Raw genomic sequence first — 23,411 nt, 5'->3', positions numbered from 1 at the left:
CCAGCCTGCCTGGGCATCCCCAGAACCCCCCTCCCCAGCCTGTCTCAGCACTTCCCCACCTCAGCACCCCCTTTCCTAGCCTGCCTTGGCACCCCCTAGCCTTCCGCGGTGCCCCCCAGCACCCCCCACCTCAGGCCCTCACCTGCCTCAGCACCCTCCTCCCCAGCCTGTCTGGGCACCCCTCCACCTCAGCACCCCGCTCCCCAGCACCTCCAGCACCCCCCTCCCCAGCCTGTCCGGGCACCCCCCCAGCTTAGCATCCCCATCCCCAGCCTGTCTCAATGCCCCCAAGCACCTGCCTCCCCAGCCTGTCTCGGTGCCCCCCCACTTCAGCATCCCATTTCCCTAGCCTACCTCGCTGTACCCCAGCATGCCTTGGCACCCACTCATCTCAGCACCCCCCTCCCCAGCCTGTCTCAATGCCCCTAGCACCTGCCTCCCCAGTCTGCCTTGGCAGCCCCCCACTTCAGCAACCCCCCACCCCCACCCCTGCTGGGCTCAGTGTCCCCACACCACCAGGCCCAGTCAATGTCAGCCCCCCATCCCCGCTCCCAGCCAGTTGTCTCCCCGGGGCGAGCCGCTGGGCGCCAGGCACCATGAATCACCAATGCGGGGAGTTGCCAGCTGGACATTTAATGTTCTCTTGTTCTCAACAGGAGCTGGTTAAACCCAGGGCCTGAGCCTCCCTACCCTGGTGGGCACTAACCCTGAGAGCCCACAGGGAGAACCGTGCCACCCTGCTCCTGCTCCACAGCCAGCAACCTGGGCCGCCAGAACCCCCTGCCATGGGCACCTCCCCACCGCAGTGTCTGGGATCAATGCTCATCTGGGGGTGCAGCTGACTGCACCAGAGCGGGGGGGGTCACGGAGCCATGGTACCCCACAGCCCATGTAGAGGGGCCCGCGGGTGGCAGGGAGGGGTCGGGATACCGGGGTAGAGGGGCCCACGGGCAGCAGGGAGGGGGCGGGATACCTGGGCAGCGGGGCCCATGGGCGGCAGGGAGGGGGCGGGATACTGGGGCCCACGGGTGGCAGGGAGGGGGCGGGATACGGGGGCTCGTGGACGGCAGGGATGGGGTGGGATACCGGGCTAAAGGGGCCCGTGAGCGGCAGGGAGGGGGCGTGATAGAGGGTGTGCATGGGTCCATGAATCTGATCGGGGGGGGGGGGTGGATGACCCCCCCTGCCCCCTCAGTCCCCCTGCGCCTCCGGGGCACCCCCCACCCCGTCTTGCTGCGTCTCCGGCTCCCTCTGGGCCTTGCTCAGGGCTTCGGGCAGGGTGAGCAGCCGGCCGGTCTTGGGGGGCCAGGCCAGCTTCCGGGGCGCCGGCTGGGGGGCTGGAGAGAGAACAGGGTTAGAGGATGGCCGAGGGGGGCAGCACGCCAGAGCCCAGGGGCACCCCCATGCCCAGAGCAGGGCCCCCTCTCCCTGGGCCTGGGATCCTGACATGCAGCAGGGGAGGGGGGGTCCAGCCCCAGGCCAGAGACTGGGGGGTAGCTGCTGAGAACAGACCAGCTTGCTACACAGGGAGCAAAGCACGGGGTGGGGGGGGGCCCGGCACTGGCTGCCCCACTAGCTCCCCATGCCACACTGCCCCAAACCTTCTCCCAGTGCCCCATTGCCCCCCACCCCTCCAAACCCCACTGCCTCCAGCCTTCCCCGGTGTGACGAAGTGGGAATGTTCTTAATGTTTTCTCTGAAAACTGTGGTGTGTCTCAGTTTCCCCTGTGTTACTCAAGTACCTAGGTGGTGGGATAAGGGGAGGTGATCCTTGCAGAGACCCCTAGAGGGCAAGTGTGACTGCTGGTGGGCTGCAGAGAACGGCCCACACTCATGGCCAGGCCCCCTCCTCTGCAAGAACCAGCCCGAGGTGCTGGTGCAGACCAGAGACCAGGGGACCGGCTGGCCCAGGAAAGAGACAAAGGAAGGAGGAGGGGCAATGGGCAGCTGAAAGGGTCAGTCTCCTGGTTTGGGACTGGGGGGAAGAGGGGGGCCGAGCCAAGGGCTCTGGACCTCCCCCACCCCTCCAGATGGACTCTGTTGAAAGTTCCTGATTTCTGTGCTAACAAGATCTGTCCTACGCTGTTTCCCACGACGAATAAACCTCCTGTGTCACACACTGGCTGAGTCCCTGTGACTGCAGAGTGGGGGTGCAGGGCCCTTTGGGGGGGTGAGGGTCCCCAGGTGGACTCGCTGCGGGGACCTCAAACCCCACTGCCCCCAAACTGTCCCCCCAAACCCACTGCCCCCCAACTTCCCCCAAACTGCCCCCATCCCAATAAACCCCACTGCACCCAGCCTCCCCCAGTGCCCCCCACCCCCCAAACTGCCCCATCACCCCCAAACCTCACTGTCCCCAGCCTTCCCAATGCCCCTCCACCCCTCAAAACCCTACTGTTGCCAACCTTCCACAGCTCCCCCTACCCCTACCCCTCAGAATCCCTCATGTGTCTCCCTCCCTCCATCCCTTGCTGCCCCCATCCCCCCGAGCCCCTCCCTGCCAGACCCCCAAGGACACAAGACAGCAAGAGGGCACGAAGCTGGATCTGGGGGGGGGGGGGTGAGGCAAGGAGACCAGCCCCCAAATCCTGCTGCTGGCCATCCCCCCTCACGCACCCTGCCCAATGCCACTCGGGGCAGGTCCCCACCCTCGGAGCAGCAGCCCCCGGCCCCACCCCAACCCCGCTGCTGGGGGCCAGGTCCAAGTGGGGGGGTGCCCAGCAGCGCAGCATCACAAACAAGGCAGCAGACAAAGATTCCAACCTCCTCTAGGGCAGAGCCTGCCCCCACCCCCCCAGCTCAGCAGCCAGCCAGTCTCTGTATGCCCCCCACCACTGAGCACCTTGCTCCCCCCCTGCATGCCCTCCACCTCCCCAATGCCCGTGCTGCCCCCTTGGGCTGAACCTCCCCCCAGGCTGTGCTGTGCTACCCCCAGCGCCACCCCACGCTGTCTCCCAGCGCTGCCCCCCCAGCCTGTACTGTGCAGTCCCCTTCCCCATGCTGCCCCCCCCCCAGGCTGTCCTCTCCACGTTGTCCACCCCACACTGCCTCTCCATGCTGCCCCCCGCACTGCCCCACACGGCCCCCTGTATCCCCCATGGCCCCCCCGCACGCCCACCTGCGCTGTCCTTGCCGATGGAGGTGAATTTGTCGCTGAACAGCACCTGGACGTGGTTGAGCAGGAACTCGACCACCACGGACTGGACCCGCACCTCGTGGAAGGCCTCCGCCCCGCTCAGCCCCACAGCCTCCAGCTCCAGCGACCTGGGGGGCAGAGGGGCGCTCAGCGGAGCAGGCTGGGGGATTGGAGCCGGTGCGGGGGGCCTGGGAGGGGTGCACTCACCGGAGCAGGCTGGAGGGATTGGAGCCAGCATGGGGGGGGGGGCTGGTGGGAGGAACTAAGTGGAGCAGGTTGGGGGGATTGTAGGTGGGGGACTGGCGGGGGGGCAGAGGGGAGCCAGAGGTGGGTCAGAGGCACTTACCGGAGCAGGTTGGGGGGATGGTAGTCGGTGTGGGGGGATGGCAGGGGAGCCAGAGGGGGATGGGCGGCACTTACCGGAGCAGGTTGGGGGGATGGTAGCCGGTGTGGAGGGATGGCAGGGGGGCTGGAGGGGAGCCAGAGGGGGCTGGGCGGCACTTACCGGAGCAGGTTGGGGGCCCATACGATGGCCAGGTTCTTGACGTGCATGCTGGTGTCTGGGCTGTGTGTGGCTACTCGCGCCAGGTGCCGCAGTAGGAACTCCAGGGTCCTGAGGGGGGCGGCAGCTGGTGAGGGGGACCCGGACCCAGCCTGCCCTCCAATTACCCACAATCCCACAGGGCCCTGACCCCTCCACTGTTATCCACACCCCTTGGGGTCCCCCCGCCCTCAACCACCACCCAGTCATCACCCATGGAGCCCTGACCTCCCCCCCAGCTGTCACCCATGGCCCCGTGGGGCCCTGACCCCCCCCGGGCGTCACCCACCACCCCAACCCCCCCACTGTCACCCATGCCCCCCAGCTGTTGCCCATGACCCTGTGGGGCCCTGACCCTGCCGGGCGTCACCCACCACCCCAACCCCCTCAGCTGTCACCCATGGCTCTGCGGGACACCAACCCCCGCTCTGGCCCTGTGAGGCAGGTACCTGTAGTGGGGCGGTGGCAGCTGCTGGATGACGTCATGCACCCGCACCAGGCGCTCCTCCTCGCCGGGCACCGCCACAGCTTCCTGCAGGGCAAATGGGCTGTCATCAGGGGGCTCGGGTGTTAATGTGGGGGCGGGGGGATGCGGAGGCAGGAGGTTGGGGGGTAGTCGGGGGCTCACCGCAAACTTGTGGTAGAGCTGGTAGGTAAGCAGCAGGTTGGGGGGGTTGGGCGTTAATGCGGGGGGATGCGGGGGCGGGAGGGAACGTGGGAGTTGGGGGGCAGGTGGGGGCAGCCCCGGGCTCACCGCGAACTTGTGGTAGAGCTGGTAGGTAAGCAGCAGGTTGGGGGGTCGGGCATTAACGCGGGGGGATGCAGGGGTGGGAGGGAACGTGGGGGGATGCGGGGGCGGGAGGGAACGCGGGAGTTGTGGGGCAGGTGGGGGCAGCCCCGGGCTCACCGCGAACTTGTGGTAGAGCTGGTAGGTGAGCAGCGGGTTGGAGGGTCGGGCGTTAACACGGGGGGGAACGTGGGGGGATGCGGGTGCGGGAGGGAACGCGGGAGTTGGGGGGCAGGTGGGGGCAGCCCCGGGCTCACCGCGAACTTGTGGTAGAGCTGGTAGGTGAGCAGCGGGTTGGGGGGTCGGGCGTTAACGCGGGGGGGAACGTGGGGGGATGCGGGGGCGGGGGGGAACGTGGGGGGATGCGGGCGTGGGGGGGAACGCGGGAGTTGGGGGGCAGGTGGGGGCAGCCCCGGGCTCACCGCGAACTTGTGGTAGAGCTGGTAGGTGAGCAGCGGGTTGGGCAGCTCGCGGAAGTAGAGCTTGCACAGGGAGCTCACGCAGTGGATGTCCTGCAGGTAGGTCGCCCGGCCCAGCTCCGGCACCCGCTCGCTGTCGAACTCGTGCCTGGGGAAAGGGGAGAGCGGGTATGGCCGGGTCAGCCCTGCCCCCCTGCCCCCTAACCCAGGCAACCAACCCTGCCCTCTAACCCTGCTCTCCTGTGCCGTGCCCCCCGTGCCCTACACTCTGCCCCCCAACCCTGCCGCCCTGCCTTCCGTGCCCTGCCTCCACACCCTGCCCCCACCCCTGCGCCCTTCTTCCCTTGCCCTCTAACCCTGGGGGCCAGTCTGGTACCACCCCACACAGTGCCCTGCACCCCCCCACCCTTCCCTGCTTATCGCCACACCCTGCGCCTCTCCTGTGCCCAAATCCCCCCGCTGCCTGCCACTCCCCTGTGCCCACCCCGCTATGCACCCCCAGCTCCCCATCCCCAGGCCTCACCGCAGCTTCTGGATGTTGGAGGCGACGCCCGAGAGGCGATAGATCCCGTCCACCATGCCGTGCTTCTCAATGAACTCTGAGCAGCAGCGCAGGACCTGGGGAACTGCGCAAGGCATAGGATAAGCGGGGGGCACGGGAACAGATGGCAGCATCAAGACCTCCAACGCCAGGCCGGGGGGAGCACGGCTGGGGGGATGGGAGGCAGTGTCCCATAGCGGCAGGCTGGGAGATGGACGCAGCCAGGGTACGGGGTGCAGCCAGGGGGATGGGAGGCAGCGCCAGGCTGGGGGACGGGGCGTGGCCGGGAGCAGGGGAGGCAGTGCCCCATAGCGCCAGGCTGGGAGACAGGGCAAGGGCAGGGTTGGGGAATGGCCAGGGGGAGGGGAGGCAGTTCCCCATAGCGCTAGAATGGGACATGGGGTGTGGTGGGGGGGATGGCAGGCAGTGACCCATAGCGCCAGGCTGGGGGATGGGATGCAGCTGAGGGAGGATGGGAGGCAGTGCCCTATAGCGCTGGGTTGGGAGAGGGGGCACGGCCAGAGGACGGAGCGCGGACGGGGGGATCAGAGGCAGTGCCCCATAGCACCAAAGTGAGAGCTGGGAGAAGAAGCAAGGCCAGGGGACGGGGCATGGCCAGGGGGAAAGGAGGCAGTGCCCCATAGCGCCAGGCTGGGAGATGGGGCACGAGCAGGGAAATGGGAGGCAGTGCCCCATAGCGCCAGGATGGGAGAAGAGGCGTGGCCAGGGGACAGGGCACAGCCGGGGGAATGGGAGGCAGTGCCCCATAATGCCAGGCTGGGACAGGGGGCGCGGCTGGAGGGGATAGGAGGCAGTGCCCCATAGTGCCAGGATGGGAGCAGAGGCGAGGCCAGGGGACGGGGCATGGCCAGGGGGAAAGGAGGCAGTGACCCATAGCGCCAGGCCAGGAGATGGGGCATGGATGGAGGACAGGGTGCAGCCAGGGGGGATGGGAGGCAGAGCCCAATAGTGCTAGGCTGGGAGACAGGGTGTGGCTGGGGTGGATGGGAGGCAGTGCCCTATAGCGCCAGGCTGGGGGATGGGGCACGACCAGGGGGGATGGGAGGAAGTGCCCCATAGTGCCAGGCTGGGGGATGGGGTCCAGCCAGGAGGACAGGAGGCAGTGTCCCATAGCGCCAGGCTGGGAGATGGGGTCCGGCCGGGGGGATGGGATGCAGCGCTCCATTGTGCCAGGCAGGGAGATGAGATCTGGCCAGGGGGATGGGAGGCAGCGCCCCATAGCATCAGGTTGGGAGACAGGGCGTGGCCGGGGGGATTGGAGGCAGTGCCTCAAAGCGCAAGCCCGGGGGATAGGAGACAATGCCCTATAGACCAGGGGTCTCACCGTCATGCCCCGAGTTCAGGAGGTGCTCCCCCAGGTCGCAGCCGAAGACGCGCTCACGCAGGATCCCGCGCTGCTTCAGTCGCTGCTTGCTGGGCCGTGACTTCATGAAGGTGCGAAGAAAACCGAGGAGCTTCCCGTGCTTCTTACACACTGCAGGACAGAGACCGTCACGAACCAGGAACAGCTGCACATAACACTGCATGGGGACAGCTCGCCCGGCACTGGGACACAGCCGCCTCTGGGGTAGGGCGGACAGGAACAGCCACACATAACACCACATGGGGACGGCTCACTCCATACTGAGATACAGCCATCTCTGGGGCGGGGCAGGTGGGAACAGCCGCATATAATGATGCATGGGGACAGCTCACCCGGCGCTGGGACGAAGCCGCCTCAGGGGTGGGAAAGCTGGGTTATAGCCACAGATAACACTGCACGGGGACATATCGCTCATTGCTGGGACACAGCCACCCCTGGGGCGGGCCAGCTGGGTACAGCCACACATAACACCACATGGGGACAGCTCGCCCGGCGCTGGGACGCAGCCACCGCTGGGGCGGGAGAACCGGGAACAGCCGCACATAACAGCACAACAGCTCACCCAGCGCTCAGACGCAGCCACCTCTGGGGTGGAGCAGCTGGGGACAACCGCACATAACACCAAATTGGTACTGCTCGCCCGGCAATGGGACACAGCCACCTCTGGATCGGGGCAGACAGGAACGGGAGCACATAATGCCACATATGGACAGCTCGCCTGGCGCTGGGACCCAGACACCTCTGGATCAGGGCAGACGGGAATGGGAGCACATAATGGCACATAGGGACAGCTCACTTGGTACTGAGACATAGCCATCTCTGGGGTGGGGCAGGTGGGAACAGCTGCATATAACACTGCATGGGGACATATTGCTCGGCGCTGGGATGGAGCCACCTCTGTAGTGGGGCAGCTGGGAACAGCGACACATAAACCAACACGGGGAGGGTTTGCCTGGCACTGGGTCGCAGCCACTTCTGCAGTAGGGTGGAGAGGAAGAGCCACACATAACTCCACATGGAGATGGCTCACTCGGTGCTGGAGCACAGCCACCTCTAGGGTGGGGAAGGGGGAAACAGTTGCACATAACTCCGCAGGCGGACAGCTCTCCCGGAGCTTGGATGCAGCCATCTCTGGGGCAGAGCAGCTGGTAACTGCCACACGTAACACCTCACAGGGACAGTTCGCCTGGTGCTGGGACACAGTCACCTCTGGGGCAGGAGAGCCAGGAACAGCCGCACATAACACCACAAAGGGACAGCTTGTGCGGTGCCGGGACACAGTCACCTCCGGGGCAGGGCAGCCAGGAACAGCCGCACATAACACTGCAGGGGAAGAGCTCGCGCAGCACTGGGACTCAGCCATGTCTGGGGCGGGGCAGCTGGGAAGAGCCGCACATAAAACCACACCGGGAGAGCTCGCTTAGCTCCAGTACGCAGCCACCTCTAGGGTGGCACAGCCGTGAACAGCCGCACATAACACCACACGGGGACAGCTTGCGCGGTGCCGGGACACAGTCACCTCCAGAGCAGGGCAGCCAGGAACAGCCGCACATAACTCCTCACGGGGACGGTTCGCCTGGCACTGGGACACAGCCATCTCTGGGGTAGGGCGGACAGAAACAGACACACACACCACCACATGGGGACGGCTCACTCCATACTGAGATACAGCCATCTCTGGGGCGGGGCAGGTGGGAACAGCCACATATCATACCGCATGGGGACAGCTCACCCGGCGCTGGGATGAAGCCACCTCAGGGGCGGGGCAGCCGGGTTATAGCCGCAGATAACACTGCACGGGGACATATCGCTCATTGCTGGGACACAGCCACCTCTGGAGTGGGGCAGCCGGGAACAGCCGCATATTACACCACACTGGGACAACTTGCCTGGCGCTGGGACGCAGCCACCGCTGGGGTGGGAGAGCTGGGAACAACCGCACATAACACCACACAGGGACAGCTAGCTTGGCACTGGGACGCAGCCATGTCTGGGGCGGGGCAGCGGGGAAGAGACGCACCTAACATTACAAGGGCACAGCTCGCTCGGGGGTGGGTCACAGCCACCTCTGGGGTGGAGCAGCTGGGAACAGGTGCACATACCACTGTGACAAAGTGAGGGATTTTCATGGTTTTTTCAATGGTTTGCTTGCAGAGGGGTTGGGACTCAGTTTCCCTGGGTGTTACTGGTTTAACAAGGTTATGGGAGAGGGTTTGTTGTTACACGGGACCAGTGAGGGAACTAGGGACCCCGGCCAATGGCCTGGAGAATGGATACGCCAGCGACTGGTGACCTGGTGACTGGGAGGCCCAGCTCAGGAGTCACAGCCAGTTCTGGCCAGAGGGAGGACAGTGGGCTGTGAAGAGAGGACCCTGGTCAGTTGACCAGCCAGTTCCAGCCAGAGGGGTACAAAGGACAGAGGAGAGGAGGCCCAAGCGACCCTGTTTACCTGGACAGAGGCAGGTCTAAGGGAAGGTGCTATCAGATGCCCAGCTGGAAAGTGCAGGGTCTCTGGGCTGGGAGAAGAGAGCAGGCAGAGCCCACCAGGATGCAGGGGAGTCTTAGGGTACGTCTATACTTACCCGCTGGTTCGGCGGCAAGCAATCGAACTTCTGGGTTCGATTTATCGCGTCTTGTCTGGACACGATAAATCGAACCCAGAAGAGCTCGCCGTCGACTCCGGTACTCCTGCTCGGTGAGAGGAGTACGCGGAGTCGACGGGGGAGCCTGCCTGCCGCGTGTGGACCGCGGTTAAGTTCGAACTAAGGTAGGTCGACTTCAGCTACATTATTCACGTAGCTGAAGTTGCGTATCTTAGTTCGAATTGGGGGGTTAGTGTAGACCAGCCCTTAGATGTGCTGTGCTGAGGGAGGCCAGGCCTGAGGGCCCTGAGAGTTTCCTGTGCTGTGTTCAGACGCTCAATAAACCCTGGCTGAGAGTCGCGCCGGTCTAGAGAACAGGGTGGCTTTGTTCTCTTTGGGAGTGGAGGCTCCGGGGGTCCAGAGCGAGTGGACTCCCTGAGGGGGCCCACAGCAAGAGACAGGCGTACTAAGGCTCAGAGAGGTGTGGTTCCAGGAGGCGGAGGGGCTTAACCCCCGAGAGAGAGTGGACCCCCGAGAAGGGCTGTCACACTGAAGGGGGTTTCCCCGAGGGACCGTACGGGGCCAAGAGTGGGTACGACCTGTGAGTCTGTGACAATGTAGTAGCAGAGGATGGTTTGTGGATGCACCCTGTAGACGTTTGGCTGTGAGCACAGTCGCTTTGCAGTGAGTGGCTGCCAGCGATAAAAGGATGGAATTGAAGGAACCAGCGAGGAAATGATCTATAACCAGCTCCGTAAGAGGGACCTGGCATGTCTGTGCAGGGAGAGAGGGCTGAGTGTGGGGAAACTCACTAAGGAGCAGCTGATGGCTCAGCTTGTAGAGAATGACCAGTCTGAGGAACAGGCTCCAGACCCCGGGGGGCTCCCGGGATGCCCAGAGAGCCGGGGAGTAGCCGTGGGGGGAAGTCCATGTAGCAGCTGGGAGTCTATCAGACCCGACTCCCTGGAGGAGCTACGGAAGCTGGAGTTGGAGCTGAAAGTGAAGGAGCTGGAGCTGGAGGAGCAGCACGAGTTGGAGGAGAGGCGGGTTGTGACGAAGTGGGAATGTTCTTAATGTTTTCTCTAAATACTGTGTGGGTGCCTCAGTTTCCCCTATGCATTTCTTAAGTATCTAGGTGGTGGGTGTGCAATTGTTTCAGAGCCCTAGAGGGCAGGGGTGTGCAAGCGTCTGCGCAGAGAATGGCCAACACCCTGTCTCCCAGCAACTGATAGCCTGGACCCCTCCCCTGCAAAGGTGCCAACTGAAGGTGTTGGAGAACAGAGAGACACAGGGAGAGGAGGGGCTGGAGAGTTTCCGTTTGGAGCTGGTTGGGAAAATGGAGGAGAGGCCAGTCAGACCTCCTGGCCTCCCCTGGCCTCCCAAGATGGACCTGAGTGAGGGGGTCCTGTTGTCTGTACCAGCAAGACTGTCTTGGACTGTGTTCCTGTCGTCTAAATAAACCTTCTGTTTTACTGGCTGGCTGAGAGTCACGGTGAATCGCAGGAAGCCGGGGGTGCAGGGCCTTGTCTCCCCCAATTCCGTGACATGGACCAAGAGGGCCTGCCCGGGGGTAAGCGGGAAACGGCCCCAAGATGCCAGTTTTGTGGGGAATCTGCTACCTCAGTTTAAGGAGGCGGGGGATATTGATGCCTACCTCACAGCCTTTGAGAAGGCTTGTGATCTGAACCAGATTGACCCTGCAGACAGGCTCCACTGTCTAACCCCCCCTGCTGGATCCCAAGGCCATAGAGGCATTCAGCTAAATGGATGGTATTGAGATGGGGGACTATGACCTGTTCAAACAGGCTTTGCTGCTGAAGTTTGAACTGACCCCCGAGGCGTACAGGAAACAATTCCGGGGTGTACGCAAGATCTCAGGCATCACCTACAAGGAGGTGACCAACCTGCTGAGGGAATATCTCAGTAAGTGGGGGAAGGGCACAGGGGCCACTACCACAGAGGATGTGTATAACCTGGTGGGGTTGGAGCAGCTGTATGACATCTGCTCTCCAGACCTTAAGGTGTGGTTAGTGGACCGGAAGCCCAAAGATCTGCGCAGTGCAGGGGCGCTGGTGGATGAGTTTGTGGACAGCAGATGGGGGATAAGGAGGAACCCAAAGAAGCTGGGGTGCATGATCACCTAAAAGGCAGTCAGCTGTGAACCAGCTGAGCGGCGAATAGCTGAGCGGCTAACAGAGGGAGTTTGACTGGGAGTTCGCCTGGGGAGAGCCCCACTGAGGCTTTCATCTTGCAGGTTCCTCTGAGTAGTTGCTGCAACAGCTGAAGAAGCTCTTAGAAGGAAGGTGCTATGGATGATGAGTGATGAGCTGTTGTGACCTGCACAGGTTGTGCCATGTTTGTCTTTCTTCCACAGGACAGAAGCGATTTTGTTTGTACAAAGTGCAAGCTGGTCTCCACATTGGAAGAGAAGATTCAAGGTCTGGAGAAACAACTATCAACCCTGCGTTGCGTAAGAGAAAATGAAGATTTCCTGGACAGACATCAGGATATGCTTCTATGGGCACAACGTTCTAAAGAATCAGAGCAGGCTGCGCAGCAGGGACAGAAGGACGGTGAAGAAAATTGGCAGCATGTGACCTCCAGAAGAAGAAAGAGGAGCATCCATGTACCAGCAATGCAGATACAGGTGAGCAACCGTTTTCATGTTCTTTCCACAGGTACTAATGCGGAGAGTGGATGAGATGATACATCTGAGGGAAGGGAGCAGGAGACTCCGCCGATTGGAAGGCATGAGATGCACTGTCCTAGGGATGGGGGTTCCACGACCACCGCTCATTAGGAGGGTGGTGAAGCACTGGAATGGGTTACCTAGCGAGGTGGTGGAATCTCCTTCCTTAGAGGTTTTTAAGGTCAGGCTTGACAAAGCCCTGGCTGGAATGATTTAGTTGGAGACTGGTCCTGCTTTGAGCAGGGGGTTGGACTAGATACCTCCTGAGGTCCCTTCCAACCCTGATATTCTATGATACCGAGGTGCTACTGGGTAATGACTTGGAGAATTGGCTGGGTGCCCTGGTCCTTACCTGGAGCCAGAGCCAGCGAGGGACGCAGGACTTCCCGAAGGCGGGGACAGAAGCACCGAGGGTAGGGCTCGACAGGGCTGGGCCGGAGCCTCCGTTCCAAGGTGGGGAAACTGCGGCATTGCCAACCAGGGCTGTACCTTCAAATCCAGCAGCTGAATTCCAGAGCTGCAGGAGGATCCCTCCTTAGAGAAGCTGAGGGCCCTTGCTGGCCACAGCAGTGCAGGATCCCAGGGGGAGGACTGCCAGGAGAGATTCCTCTGGGAGAAGGGATTCCTGTACCGGGAATGGGCTGGTTTGGGGCAAACTGAACCTTGGGCCTGGTCTACACTACGGGATTAATTCGGATTTAGCAGCGTTAATCCGAATTAACCCTTCACCCGTCCACACTACAGAGCCAGTTAATTCGAATTAAAGGGCCCTTTAAATCGATTTCTGTACTCCACCTCGACGAACGGAGTAGAGCCTAAATCGATTTTGTTAATTCGAATTAGGTTTAGTGTGGCCGCACACCACCGAATTACTGTGTTTAAATTAATGGGGTAGTGTGGCCGCACACCACCGAATTAATGTGGTTAAAAACCGAATTAAGGTGCTTAGTGTGGCCGCGCACAATCGAATTTATACAACCTGTTTCCCAAATTCGAATTATCTAAATTCGGATTAATCCTGTAGTGTAGACATACCCTTGGAAAGCCAGGAGGCAGTTGGTGGTTCCCCAGAGGTACCGCCGCAGACTGTTGTACTTGGCCCATGATATTCCTTAGAGGTTTTTAAGGTCAGACTTGACAAAGCCTTGGCTGGGATGAGTTAGTTGGAGATTGGTCCTGCTTTGAGCAGGGGGTTGGACTAGATGACCTCCTGAGATCCCTTCCAACCCTGATATTCTATGATTCCCCTTTCAGGGCATCAGGGAGTACAGCACACCAGGCAGAGGCTGCTGCAGAACTTTTACTGGCCTGGCGTTTTTGACGCAGTCCAACAGGATTGTAGGTCCTGTGACTCCTGCCAGAGGGCGGGGAAAGCACCTCTGAGACCTTTGCCCATCATAGAGGAGCCTTTTCAGAAGGTGGCCATGGACATAGTGGGGCCCCTCAGCAGGGTGACCCGGTCGGGGAAGAAATACATTCTGGTGGTGTTGGATTTCGCTTTGTGCTACCCCAAGGCAGTGGCCTTGTCCTCTATCGAGGCAGACACCGTGGCAGATGCACTGCTGACCATTTTCAGCAGAGTGGGGTTCCCCAAGGAGTTTCTTACAGACCAGGGGTCTAACTTCATGTCGGGCCTGCTCCAGTGCTTGTGGGAGAAGTGTGGGGTCTGGCACACCTGGGCCTCGGTATACCACCCTCAGTCCAACAGGCTGGTGGAGAGGTTCAATGGGACCCTAAAAATGATGCTGAAAACATTAATGGACCATCACCCACGGGACTGGGACAAGTATTTACCCCACCTGCTGTTCGCATACAGGGAAGTGCCCCAGGAATCCAAAGAGTTTTCCCTGTCTGAGTTGCTGTATGTGAGGAGAGTGAGGGGACCCCTGGACTTAATGAGGGATGAGTGAGAGGGGAAGGCTTCCCTCAATGGAGAATCAGTGATGGAGTATGTACTGACCTTCCGGGAAACGCTTGATTTAAGGTTTCCCGTGCCAGTAATACATTTTAATGTTTTTAGAAGGTTTCTTTTTATAAGTCTATAATATATAACTAAACTATTTTTGTATGTAAAGTAAATAAGGTTTTTAAAATATTTAAGAAGCTTCATTTAAAATTAAATTAAAACGCAGCGCCCCCTGGACCAGTGGCCAGGACCCGGGCACTGTGAGTGCCACTGAAAATCAGCTCGCGTGCCGCCTTCGGCACGCGTGCCATAGGTTGCCTAACTCTGCTCTAGCGTATATTGACGGCATCTGTGTCTTTAGTCAGACCTGGGAAGAACATGTGTCCCAAGTGAAGAGGCCTCCAGGATGCCAGACTGACCATAAAAGCTGGAAAGTGCAAGGTGGGGATGGCAGGGGTGTCATATCTAGGCCACAAGGTGGGGAGCGGCCACCTGAAACCGGAGCCGGCCAAAGTGGAGGCAATCCAGGATTGGCCCACTCCCCAGACTAAGAAGCAGGTCCAGGCTTTCATTGGGATGATGGGGTACTACCGGAGGTTTGTGCCCCACTTTAGCTCCCTGGCAGCTCCCCTCACAGAGCTTTGTAGGAAGGCAAAGCCAGACAGGGTGGTCTGGACTGAGCAGTGCCAGAGGGCTCTCTATGCGCTAAAGGGGGCATTCATCCAAAGCCCAGTGCTGGTATAACTGGATTTTAACAAACTCTTCCTGGTGTTCACCAATGCCTCAGACACGGGGCTGGGTGCGGTGCTGATGCAAACTGATACTAAGGGGAGAGACACCCCATTGTGTACTTGAGCGAGAAGTTGCTGCCCTGGGAGCAGCACTATGTGGCCATAGAGAAGAAATGCCTGGCCATGGTGTGGGCACTTAAAAAACTGCAGCCATATCTATTTGGGCGGCGCTTCACTGTGTACACTGACCATTCGCCCCTGACGTGGCTGCACCAAATGAAAGGGGCTAATGCCAAGCTGCTGAGATGGAGCCTGCTCCTCCAGGGTTATGACATGGAGGTGGTCCATGTGAGGGGGACTGCCAATGTTATAGCCGATGCTTTATCACGGGGTGGGGGCCCTGAACTTCCCCAGATCACTGGCTAAGTGACCCCGCTCAGTTCAGACTCGAAGGGCGGAGAGATGTGAAAATCCCCCACTTTGTCACGTTTTTTTCAATGGTTTGCATGCAGAGGGGGTGGGACTCAGTTTCCCTGGGTGTTACTGGTTTAATGAGGTGATGGGAGAGGGAGTTTGATGTTACAGAGGACCAGCGATGGAACTTGGGACCCCGGCCAATGACCAGGAGAATGGATACGCCAGCAACTGGTGACCTGGTGAGCAGGAGGCCTAGCTCAGATGCCATAGCTGGTTCTGGCCAGTGGGAGGACAATGGCCTGCAGAGAGAGAACCCTGGTCAGCTGACCAGCCGGTTCCAGCCAGAGGGGTACAACGGAGGGCTGAGAGGAGGGGCTGAGAGGAGAGAAGGCCCAGGTGACCCTGTTTACCTGGACAAAAGACAAAGGACAGAGGCGGGGCTTGGGGGCAGGTGATATCAGATGCCCAGCTGGAAGCAGGGGGTCTCTGGGCTGGGAGGAGAGAGCAGGCAGAGCCCACCTGGATGCAGGGGAGACTTAGGGTATGTCCAGACTACCCGCCGTATCGGCGGGTAGCGATCGATTTATTGTGGATCAGTATATCGCATCTCACTAAGACGTGATATATCGATCCCCGAATGCGCTCCCCGTCGACTCCGGAACTCCACTGGAGCGAGCAGCGGTAGTGGAGTCGACGGGGAGACGCAGCCGTCAATCCTGCGCCGTGAGTACAGGAGGTAAGTCGGAATAAGATATGTCGACTTCAGCTGAAGTTGCGTATCATACATCGACACCCCCCCCAGTGTAGACCAGGCCTTATATGTACTGTGCTGAGTGAGGCCAGGCCTAAGGGCCCTGAGAGTTTCCTGTGCTGTGTTCAAACGCTCAATAAACCCTCCTGTTTTACGCTGGCTGAGAGTCGCTCTGGTCTAGCGAGCAGGGTGGCATTATTCCCTCTGGGAGTGGAGGCCCCGGGGGTCCAGAGCGAGTGGACTCCCTGAGGGGGCCCACGGCGAGGGACAAATGTGCTAAGGCTCAGAGAGGTGCGATTCCAGGCGGCGGAGGGGCTTAACCCCCGAGAGTGCACCCCCGAGAAGGGCTGTCATATTGAAGGGGGTTTCCCCCAGAGACCGTACAGGGCCAAGAATGGGCACGACCTCTGAGTCTGTGACAGCCACCACATGGGGACAGCTCGTCCAGCATTGATATGCAGACATCTCTGGGATGGGCCAGCCGGGAACAGCATCACATGCCACCACTTGGGGACAGCTCGTCTGGCCACCTCTGGGGCGTGGCAGCAAGGATAGCTGCACACAACACCACACGGGGACAGCTCGTCTGGCACTGGGACGCAGCCACCTACGGGGTGGGGCAGCTGGGAAGATCTGCACATAACACCACAAGGGGAGAGCTCGCCCGGCACAGTGACGGAGCCACCCCTGGGGTGGGGCAGCCGGGAACAGCCACACATAACGCCTTACAGGGATAGTTCTCCAGGCCCTAGGACACAGCCACCTCTTGGGTGGGGCAGCTGGGAACAGCCACACATAACACTGCAAGGGGAGAGCTCACCCGCTGCTGGGATGCAGCCACCTCTGGGGTGGGGCAGCCGGGAACAGCCGCACATTACGCCTTACAGGGACAGTTTTCCTGGCCCTGGAACACAGCCACCTCTCGGGTGGGGCAGCCGGGAACAGCCACACATAATACTACATGGGGACAGCTGTCCTGGTGGTGGGACGCAGCCAAAACTGGGGCAGGGCAGAGTGGAACTGATGCATGTAACAACACACGAGGACAGCTTGCCAAGCGCCGGGACACAGACATCTCTGGGGTGGGGCAGCCAGGAACAGCCGCACATTACACAGCACGGGGATGATTCACCTGGCACTGGGACACAGCCACGTCTCGGGTAGGGTGGACAGGAACGGCTCACTCAGTACTGGGACACAGCCACCTCTGGGGCGGGCAGGTGAGAACAGCCGCACATAACACCACATGGGGACGACTCACTTGGTACTGGGACACAGCCACCTCTGGAGTGGGGCAGCCGGGAACAGCCACACATAAAACCACATGGAGACAGCTTGCTTGGTGCCGGGACACAGCCACCTCTGGGTTGGGGCATCTCTAGACTGATTCTTGCCTGCATATTTATACCTGCCTCTGGAAATTTCCACCACATGCGTCTGGTGAAGTGGGTATTCACCCACGAAAGCTTATGCTCCAATACTTCTGTTAGTCTATAAGGTGCCATAGGACTCTTTGTCGCTTTTTACAGATCCAGACTGACATGGCTACCCCTCGGATACTGGGCATCCAGACTAACATGGCTACCCCTCTGATACTGGGCATCCGGAAACAGGCGCACATAACACCTCAGGGGGACCGTTCTCCTGGTCCTCGGGTGGCGCAGCTAGCAAAAGCCGCACACAACACTACACAGGTACAGCTCGCCCAGTGTTGGGACACAGCCACCTCTGGGGCAGAGCAGTCGGGAACAGCCGCACATAAATCCACACGGGGACGATTCGCCTAGCACTGGGATGCAGCCACCTCTGGGGTAGGTGAACAGGAACAGCGACACATAACACCACATGGGGACGGCTCACTCTGTGCTGGGACACAGCCATCTCTGGGGCGGGACAGGTGGGAACAGCTTTATATAACGCCGCATGGGGACAGCTCGCCCAGCGCTGGGATGCAGCCAGCTCTGGGGTCAGAATGATATTGTAGTGTTTCCCCCTGCCTCCCTTATTTAGGCCCCCTGTGCCAGCTGTACTGTACTTACCCAACGTGGGGGAGAGGGGCCCCTGAGGCGTGAGGACCCCAGGGATGCTGGCGCCTGTCCCATCTGTGTCTGTTGGGGGTAACAGAGGGGAAGAAATGGGGTTGGGATGGTGGAGACAGAGCTCCCCCTTCCCCGCCCCAGCACAGGGTCACCTCTCCATGGAGCAGACATGGGCTGGCCCTGCTGAGCACCAGAGCCCAAGACGTGCTGCACGGTGCCAGAGAGACCCCGGAGTCCCAGGGGAGACCCCAGCTGGGGGGAAAGGATGCCCCCACATCCCAACACCCCCTTACCCAACCCCTGCACCCCATCCGCTCCATACCCTGACACCCGTGTCCCCTGCCCTGCCCCTATATCCCATCCCCTCCATAACCCCACACCCTGTCCCCTCTGTACCGCAACACCCCCTTACCGCATCCCTGCACCCCATCCCCTCCATACCCCCACACCCCAGCGCCCCTGCCATACTCCTACTGTCCCCTCCGTACCCCCACACTCCCTGCCCTACCCCTACACCCCACCCCCTTTACCCCACAACCCAGCACCTCTTACCCCACCCTCCCTTACCCCAACACCCCATCTCCTCCCAAGTCCCTGCCCCCACCACACCTTCCCCATATCCCCCATACTCCTGTGCCCCTCACCCGGTCTTCCCCTAAACACCCTGATCCCTACCCGCCCCCAAGTCCCCAGGGCCACCTCTTTGTGGGGGAGCAGCACCCCAGCTGTGGGGCCCAGGCATCACCTGCTTTGAGCTCTGGCGCCAGGCGGTCCGGGAAGAGCTCAACACACTCGCTGGGGAAGAAACCGACCTGGTGAGATAGACAGATGGGGTCAGGATCCACTGCCCCACCCCCAATAGCTGAACATGGGGGTGTGACCTTCTTGACATGAACTGTGACCGTATAGATCATTGTTGCAACCAAGGGCCTATAGTGCTACCAAATCTTGTACGGAGGTCAAGTAAGGTGTCTATGGAACGGTTATGATGTTGCTGGATATGATTATGCTATCAGTACGCAGGTATCATTTTTGTATTTAAAGTTATAAGTATTGGCTCTATACTGTCTGTATTTCAAACTTGTGCTATGCTTCTGGGTGACACCCCAGACAGTTTGGCATCAGCACTGCCTAGCCTGCTTGATGGCCCATTAAGGACCATCAGCTACACAACTGACCCATTGAGAGAAGGCAGATACACCTTATGACTCAGCAAGGCAGGCAGGGACATGCCTATGGAGAGAACTCGAAGGCTTCCAAGCCATGTGCTGGGCAGCTTGTGTTTAAAACAAAGGAAGCACAGGCCACATGGCAAGAGACTATAAAAGGCAGCTGCATCGTCTCCATTTTGTCTTCAGTCCTGCTTCTTACCTCTGGAGGAACTTTGCTACAAACTGAAGCTCTGAACAAAGGACTGAATGACCCATCCCAGCTGTGGCTGTACTCCAGAGACTTAACTTAAGCCAGCAGTTTATTCCATCACTGCTACAAGCCTGAACCAAGAACTTTGCCATTACTGTATGTAATCGATTCCATTTAACCCATTTTAACTCTCATCTATATTTCTTTCTTTTTATGAATAAACCTTTAGATTTTAGATTCTAAAGGATTGGCAACAGCGTGATTTGTGGGTAAAATCTGACTGGTATATTGACCTGGGTCTGGGGCCTGGGCCTTTGGGATCGGGAGAATCTTTTTTCTTTTACTGGGGTGTTGGTTTTCATAACCATTCATCCCCATAAGGAGTTGCACTGGTGGTGATCCTGGGAAACCGGAGTGTCTGAGGGAATTGCTTGTATGACTTCTGGTTAACCAGTGGGGTGAAACCGAAGTCCTCTCTGTTGGGCTGGTTTGCTGTGCCTTAGTAGTGAAGGAAACCCAGCCTTGGGCTGCGACTGCCCTGCTCTAAGCAGTTTGTTCTGAATTGATACTCTCAGTAGTGTCCCACCAAAGGCCGCTTTGTTACAGGGGGATCCCCCTAGGCTACCCTGAGAGAGACACCCCGCCCCCCCATCCTGTGTGGTGAATTCCTGCCCCGCCCCCTGGATGGCCTGGGGATCTGTCCATGTGACACGATGGACCCCAGGGCTGAATCCGGAGCAGCCAAAGGTGTGAATTCAAGGTGCGTTCTTTAAACTGAATTAAGCCCCTGGGTGGATGCTTAGCTTCCCAACGGCAGCGGTCTTCCTAATCCACTTCCAAAGGGAGTGACACTCACCCAGATGCTGCCCACTCCCATTCGGAAGAACATTGTGACTAAATGGGGTTTTCCTCCTTGTTATGTTGTACATGAGCCTATGTGAGTCTTACTGTTTTGCACGAATAGTGTGTGTGCCTCAGTTTCCCTGTGTATTGCACCAATGCCTAGGTGGTGGAAATAAGGGTGTGTGACTTTTGCTGAGACCCTTGGAGCAGGTGAGGTGGCTCCAGCTGCCTGCACATATGCTATGGCCGGTGCCCTTCGTAACTTTAGACCCAGGAGGGGGATGCGACCAGGTGATACTTTGCCCGGGAAGCGAGATAAAGACCAGGAGGTGTGTCGGAGCTCGGGTCGCTGGTAGCTGGGCAGTCGGCTGTGGGGGACTCGGAGAGGAGGGAGTCCAGGAAATCCGGCCCAGGGTCCCCCCAAAATAGACTTTGCTGACAGTCACTGATTTCTGTGCTAACAAGCTCTGTTCTACATTGTGTTCCTGTCGACTAATAAACCTTCTGTGTTACCCGCTGGCTGCAGAGTGGGGGTGCGGGGCCCTCTGGTTTCCTCAGGGGTCCCGTCCAGCTGGACCCACCAAGGGGAAGTGTATGGTGTGAACAGGGATGCTGGATGCTCCGAGATCAGACCAGGAAGGCCACAGCTCCTTGCCCTGGACAGCGTGCCCTGAGGGGAGTCACGCCACCCCAGAGTCCTGGCTGGCTGCATACAGAGCAGGCCTGTGACTCTGTCACAACGTCCACACCGCCATTTAACTAATCCACTTTAACACCAAATCCGGATTAACCCAACACCAGTGAATCTGGATTTCTTTCCTATTCCATTTTCCTGGCAAATCTGGATTAACCCACCAACAGTGAATCTGGATTAACCCAACTAGAGTGAATGTATATTACCCCACCAACAGCAAATCTGGATTTCCTTTTCTAATCCACTTTAACAATGAATCTGTATTAACCCATCACCAGTGAATCCAGATTTCCTTTCCTAAACCACTTTAACTGCGAATCCGGATTAACCCAACAGCAGCAAATCCAAATTAACCCATCAACACTGAATCCAAATTAACCCACCACCCGCAAATCTGGATGCCTGTTCCTGTGTGTCAATGGCTATGACAGACCCTCTGCCAGCAGAGCTCCCGGTGTAGATGCAGCCTACGCCAACAGAGGCTCTTCTGCAAGTGCGCGCATACATACACACCCAGCACGGCACGCTGATGGGAGCCCTCCTCTGTCGACACAGCTGTGTCTACACTGCTCTGGCCCTGGGGTGGGGAGATCTGACACCCCAGACTGAGGTAGCTGTGCCGGGATCAGTTTTCAGTGTAGAACAAGCCCTAGTTAAACCACATTCAGTTCCTCCTCCCAAACTGAAGCAGCCTGAATTCGGTTTAGCTTCATTCTCTTGCTAAGTGGGTTCGCCTCCTTGGGGCCAGGCACCTGCAGTGCAGATGGCAAGTGTCCACCCGGGCAGTTGTGAGCAGTGGTTAATCCCGCGTGACGTGTTATTCCTTGACTTTAGCAAAGCTTTTGATATGGTCTCCCACAGTATTCTTGCCGGCAAGTTAAAGAAGTATGGGCTGGATGAATGGACTATAAGGTGAATAGAAAGCTGGCTAGATCGTCGGGCTCAACGGATAGTGATCAATGGCTCCATGTCTAGTTGGCAGCCAGTATCAAGTGGAGTGCCCCAAGGGTCGGTCCTGGGGCCGGTTTTGTTCAATATCTTCATTAATGATGGCGTGGACTGCACTCTCAGCAAGTTTGTAGATGACACTAAACTGGGAGAAGTGGTAGATATGCTGGAGGGTAGGGCTAGGGTACAGAGGGACCTAGACAAATTAGAGGATTGGGCCAAAAGAAATCTGATGAGGTTCAACAAGGACAAGTGCAGAGTCCTGCACTTAGGATGGAAGAATCCCATTCACTGTTACAGACTAGGGACCGAATGGCTAGGAAGCAGTTCTGCAGAAAAGGACCTAGGGGTTAAAGTGGAAGAGAAGCTGGATATGAGTCAACAGTGTGCCCTTGTTGCCAAGAAGGCTAACGGCATTTTGGGCTGTGTAAGTAGGGGCATTGCCAGCAGATGGAGGGACGTGATCATTCTCCTCTATACGAGGCCTCATCTGGAGTACTGTGTCCAGTTTTGGGCCCCACACTACAAGAAGGATGTGGAAAAATTGGAAAGAGTCCGGCGGAGGGCAACAAAAATGATTAGGGGGCTGGGGCACATGACTTATGAGGAGAGGCTGAGGGAACTGGGATTGTTTAGTCTGCAGAAGAGAAGAATGAGCGGGGATTTGATAGCTGCTTTCAACTACCTGAAAGGGGGTTCCAAAGAGGATGGATCTAGACAGTTTTCAGTGGTAGCAGATGACAGAACAAGGAATAACAGTCTCAAGTTGCAGTGGGGGAGGTTTACATTGGATATTAGGAAAAACTTTTTCACAAGGAGGGTGGTGAAGCACTGGAATGGGTTACCTAGGGAGGTGGTGGAATCGCCTTCCTTAGAGGTTTTTAAGGTCAGGCTTGATGAAGCCCTGGCTGGGATGATTTAGTTGGAGATTGATCCTGCTTTGAGCAGGGGGTTGGACTAGATGACCTCCTGAGGTCTCTTCCAACCCTGATATTCTATGATTCTGTGACTCCCGAGGCAGGCCTGCCCCTGTTCCAGGACAGCCGGTGCCAGGCAGCTGGGCCATGGGGGCTCACTGCCGTGGTGGGGGAAGTCATCCATGGGGTACGTGCTGGGGAGACCCAGTGCCAGGACCAGGGACTGGACACTGCCCAGACCCCAGGGCGCAGGGGGGCAGCTCAGCTGGAGCTGTGACTCCCCACACCCCGAGCTGCCCCCACCCTGCATTCCCACCCCCCATGTGCCCCCATGCCTCCGGCTCTCCCATGGAGCCCCCCCAGTGACCCGAGCGTGGGGGTGCAATGCCCAGCGGGGAGCCCCCCCTGCAGACCCTCCCCAACCCCCACACTCACCTGGAAGCCGTGCTTTCCTCGCCACCAGCTGACCTCCTCCTTGGGGGGCATGTCGATTACCGACACAATGTCCCCGACCTGCGCTGAGCAGAGAGACAGTCAGGGGGCCCCCAGCCCCACAGAGCAGTGCCCCAGAGGGGGCTCTGGGGCTGTGAGATTCCCCAGGGCAGTGCCACAGCTGGGCAGGAGGGGGCTTCGGGGATGTGAGCTTCCCCAGGGCAGTGCCCCAGCTGGGGTGGGGGCTTCCCCAGGACAGTGTCCCATCTGGGGAGAGGGGGCTCTGGGACTG

General features: G+C 59.2%; 1 protein-coding gene across 1 annotated transcript in view; it reads right to left on the bottom strand.

Annotated features, from left to right (window-relative positions):
• Positions 1-1,049: 1,049 nt before the first annotated feature.
• The window catches only part of ARHGAP33 (Rho GTPase activating protein 33), a 31,135-nt gene continuing 8,773 nt past the window's right edge, over positions 1,050-23,411 (bottom strand). The window contains exons 8-17 of the mRNA XM_029913127.1: positions 23,123-23,200; positions 18,669-18,735; positions 17,924-17,992; positions 6,770-6,919; positions 5,407-5,509; positions 4,887-5,031; positions 4,127-4,209; positions 3,642-3,749; positions 3,119-3,264; positions 1,050-1,337 (exon numbers count right to left, since the gene is read on the bottom strand). Coding sequence (XP_029768987.1) covers positions 1,192-1,337; positions 3,119-3,264; positions 3,642-3,749; positions 4,127-4,209; positions 4,887-5,031; positions 5,407-5,509; positions 6,770-6,919; positions 17,924-17,992; positions 18,669-18,735; positions 23,123-23,200 — 1,095 coding nt within the window. The 3' untranslated portion in view covers positions 1,050-1,191. The remainder of the gene's footprint in view (positions 1,338-3,118; positions 3,265-3,641; positions 3,750-4,126; positions 4,210-4,886; positions 5,032-5,406; positions 5,510-6,769; positions 6,920-17,923; positions 17,993-18,668; positions 18,736-23,122; positions 23,201-23,411) is intronic.

The sequence above is a fragment of the Terrapene carolina genome, unplaced genomic scaffold (assembly GCF_002925995.2).
Source record: "Terrapene carolina triunguis isolate 2854851 unplaced genomic scaffold, T_m_triunguis-2.0 Scaffold461, whole genome shotgun sequence".
NCBI lineage: Eukaryota > Metazoa > Chordata > Testudines > Emydidae > Terrapene > Terrapene triunguis.
The sequence above is the reverse complement of the archived record's forward strand: the minus strand, read 5'-3'. Positions and strand labels throughout refer to the sequence as shown.